Source organism: Sceloporus occidentalis, unplaced genomic scaffold (assembly GCF_023333645.1).
Source record: "Sceloporus occidentalis isolate IW3139 unplaced genomic scaffold, rSceOcc1.0.p SCAF_226, whole genome shotgun sequence".
NCBI classification, from domain to species: domain Eukaryota; kingdom Metazoa; phylum Chordata; class Lepidosauria; order Squamata; family Phrynosomatidae; genus Sceloporus; species Sceloporus occidentalis.
Window position 1 is genome coordinate 1,132,935 of NW_028317206.1, and position 3,495 is coordinate 1,136,429.

A 3,495-nucleotide genomic window follows, 5' to 3' on the forward strand; every position below is an offset into this window, starting at 1 on the left:
TAAAAAGATAGACATAGAGATATATACTGATAGATAGATAATACTGGTATATATATATATATATATATATATATATATATATATATTATAGATAGATAATATACATTATACACATATGTCTGATTAATGAATGCATTGTGTGTGTATATATATATATATATATATATATATATATATATAAAGTTCAGTATCATCAGTATCAGTACTACACTAACAGAGGGTACTCTCTCTGCTTTCAGGCTGTCTCTCCTCTGCTTGTGACTCTAGCAGTCTCTGAACCCCTTGGGTTAGGGCTGATTTCCATTTGCAGTCACCTTCCTAATTGGATGCCAGTCTGCCTTGGGATGGGGGAGGCAGCACTAGGTGCCTGTGATGCCCCCCGTGCCTTGGGTGTCTTGGCTGTCTGGCCCCTGTGCGGAGGCAGCAGGGCTAAGGGCGCTGTCTAGTCCTGGGAGGTGCTGAAATAATCCCCTCTCCCTTCCCTTTTTGATTGGCAAAGGCTGACACTGATTGACAAGAATCCATGGCAACCCAGCAGCTAATCTGCCAAATCCAATAGAAAATCGCTTTCTGGCTCAGGGCTGCTTTTTTTTCTCTCCCCTTTAACAGCAGATCTCCTTCCATACCTTCTTTTGGAGTTAGCAAGTGCATGCAGAGATCATCTTCAAGAAGGAGGTCCCTGCTGCATCTTCTGCTCTGCCTCCTTATCCCTGGATCCTGCTTCAAGGTTACATTTGCAGAAGAAGAAACATAAAAGGCATCTTCAATGTTTCAGTTACCTATCCTGAACTTCAGCCCCCAGCAGGTAGCTGGGGTATGTGAGACATTGGAGGAGAGTGGGGACATTGAAAGACTTGGTCGCTTCCTTTGGTCTTTGCCAGTGGCTCCTGCAGCATGTGAGGCCCTCAACAAGAATGAATCTGTCCTCAGAGCCAGGGCTATTGTTGCTTTCCACACTGGGAACTTCAGAGAACTCTACCATATATTGGAAAACCACAAATTCACCAAGGAATCCCACACCAAGCTTCAGGCTCTGTGGCTGGAAGCCCATTACCAGGAAGCAGAGAAGCTCAGAGGGAGACCCCTAGGACCAGTAGACAAATACAGAGTCAGGAAGAAGTTTCCACTGCCCAGAACAATTTGGGATGGAGAACAGAAGACACACTGCTTTAAAGAAAGAACAAGGCATTTGCTTAGGGAATGGTACCTACAAGACCCTTACCCAAACCCCAGCAAAAAAAGAGAATTAGCCCAGGCCACAGGACTTACCCCAACACAAGTAGGGAATTGGTTCAAAAACAGAAGGCAGAGAGACAGAGCAGCAGCTGCCAAGAACAGGTGTGTATTCTTTTAACATGTACATGTGTGTGTTGTTACCCCATGTTCTGTAACATGTTATCCTGTGGGCTGCAGACTTTTCCCGGTGCCCACATACAGCCAGGCTGCCTCCCTCTCCCCAAATCTCTGATGATAAATTGGCATCCTGATACCCAGATCTCCTTCAAGAAGAATTAAGCTACTTCTCTCAAACATATTGAAGGGGAAAAAATGGAATTGTAACATGTTGGCTTCTATTTATCAAATCAAAACTGAAGCAGCTTTGAGGCAAAAGGATTTATTGATTATTCATGCCTTTGGATTTATTTTGCTCCATTGCTGCTGTGACATTTCAGTGTCTATTATCCCTCCTTATTTTGTAAAATATATTATATTTATAATATAGAATATTATATAATATATTGTATTCTATTGTATTCTGCTACATTGTATTGTATTATACAGTGTTATTATATTACACTATAGCATGGTATAATATCATATTTTAGGTAATTAGCTATTTATTGATCATTTTTGTGTCTTTGGTTTGGAATTTTTTAAATTAACCTTACACGTAAACCTTAAATACATGTGATTTATGATATTTCCATTACTGTCTGGGTGCAGTAACTCCTTTAGTTCAATGTTAATCTCTTATAGATGTATAATCAGATTTAAACAGCTCTAAAACACCATTTCTCTTTCACTGAGCTATATACAATTTACCGTCCTTTATTTCCAAAAAAACAGTTAAATCACATTTTAAATGATACGTATTTGGAATGTGTATATTTATAGAATTAGCCAGGAATTAATATACAAACATCACTGGCATATCTCTAGTTTTAATCTATAAATATAGATAAATATATTAATGTAATGAAGGATATTAATATTTCACGTGCTTTTTACATTGAATGAATATTTTAAAAACAGTGTTAATATTTATTCTTCCAAGAAAGTGATCAGGGGTGTTTAGCTATGAGGGGGTAATGTTTAATAATTAAAAAAACAAAAAAAACAATGATAATTGCCCCTCAATATTCTGTGAAGTTGCACATTTTTGCCCTATTTTATTATTTGTTTGCTTATCTTTTGTTAGCTTAATCTGACGAACGTCACAATCTTTTCATCCAGGATGTTAGGTTTTTAAATTATATTTAAAGGGCATCTTGAATTAATTCACGGAGGTGGTGAGGGTTTGTTTAAGTGGTAAAGCCTTTGTCCCTTATTAGTACATTTTCAGTAAATCTTTGTCATTATTTGTAAGAAATATGTCCAGCTGCCTTCTCTTTAAACCCGAATATTTAACTTCAATATAATATAAAATTAATCTAAATTAACCTAAAATTACAAACAGGTAGAAACAAAGTGAAAGCTCTAGGTTCAGACAAGGTCCACATTTATAAAAAGGAAAACAAAAAATGGACCTATATTTGATTATACTATTATAAAAATTATAATAATGATTATATTAACTGATATTAGATATTTTGCTTATTGCACCAAACTTCCAGTGATAAATTGCCTGCTTTAAGCCAAAATATCTGAGAAATTGGGGGTGGTAGTGTTGGGAGTTAATGATGATCTTGCTTTATTTTATTATTTTTTTAAAAAGTAAAAAATATATATAATATATATATAATATATATAAACATAAAAAGTCAAAAGAACAACAAACAATCCCCCCAAAAAATAAAAAGCAAAAAAAGAAAAGAAAAATAAACAAAATTAAAAAAACACCCAAAAACATAATAAAAAAATAAATATGGTGACTATCTTTGCCTCTTGTGTTTTTTGCCAGGCTGCAGCAGCAAGTTTTATCACAGGGATCTGGACGTTCACTGGGCTCAGATGAGAGGGGTGAAGCCTTAGGCTCAGTCTCAAGTCCTGCAGCCAGCCTGTCCAGCAAAGCAGCCACCTCTGCCATCTCCATAACCTCCAGTGACAGTGAATGTGACATCTGACTGATCCTAAACTCAGCAGAAAGACCAGAATAGGACTCTGACTACTGAGCCTGAATAAAAAGGGGTTTAAATATCAGCTCAGAACTGGCTGCCATCACCACCAGGCACCATGTCACTTTCTTTCTCCAAGTCCCACTTAGAAGACTGTAACATGTGTCACCTTTATTTTGGGGACACTCTCTCAAGGTGCCTCAAATGCCAAGTTACCAAG

The 3,495-nt window shown here is 37.0% G+C and overlaps 1 protein-coding gene across 2 annotated transcripts; it reads left to right on the forward strand.

Annotated features, from left to right (window-relative positions):
• The first annotated feature begins 432 nt into the window (after positions 1-432).
• Positions 433-3,284, forward strand: SIX6 (SIX homeobox 6). Of its 2 annotated transcripts, XM_089503332.1 has the most exons (3): positions 433-454; positions 759-1,338; positions 3,122-3,284. In XM_089503332.1, the coding sequence occupies exons 2-3, from the start codon at positions 767-769 to the stop codon at positions 3,282-3,284; spliced, it is 735 nt and encodes a 244-aa protein (XP_089359458.1). In that variant the 5' UTR covers positions 433-454; positions 759-766. The 2 variants fall into 2 exon arrangements, with proteins under 2 accessions (XP_089359458.1, XP_089359456.1); XM_089503330.1 differs by lacking the exon at positions 433-454 and having other exon boundaries at positions 767-1,338.
• The last annotated feature ends 211 nt before the right edge of the window (positions 3,285-3,495 follow it).

Bases quoted from the DNA above. Each gene is read 5' to 3' on its own strand.
- SIX6 (XM_089503332.1), top strand. From the start codon at position 767: ATGTTTCAGTTACCTATCCTGAACTTCAGCCCCCAGCAGGTAGCTGGG. The intron at 1,339-3,121 runs GTGTGTATTCTT...GTTTTTTGCCAG, and splicing joins GCAGCAGCTGCCAAGAACAG to GCTGCAGCAGCAAGTTTTAT.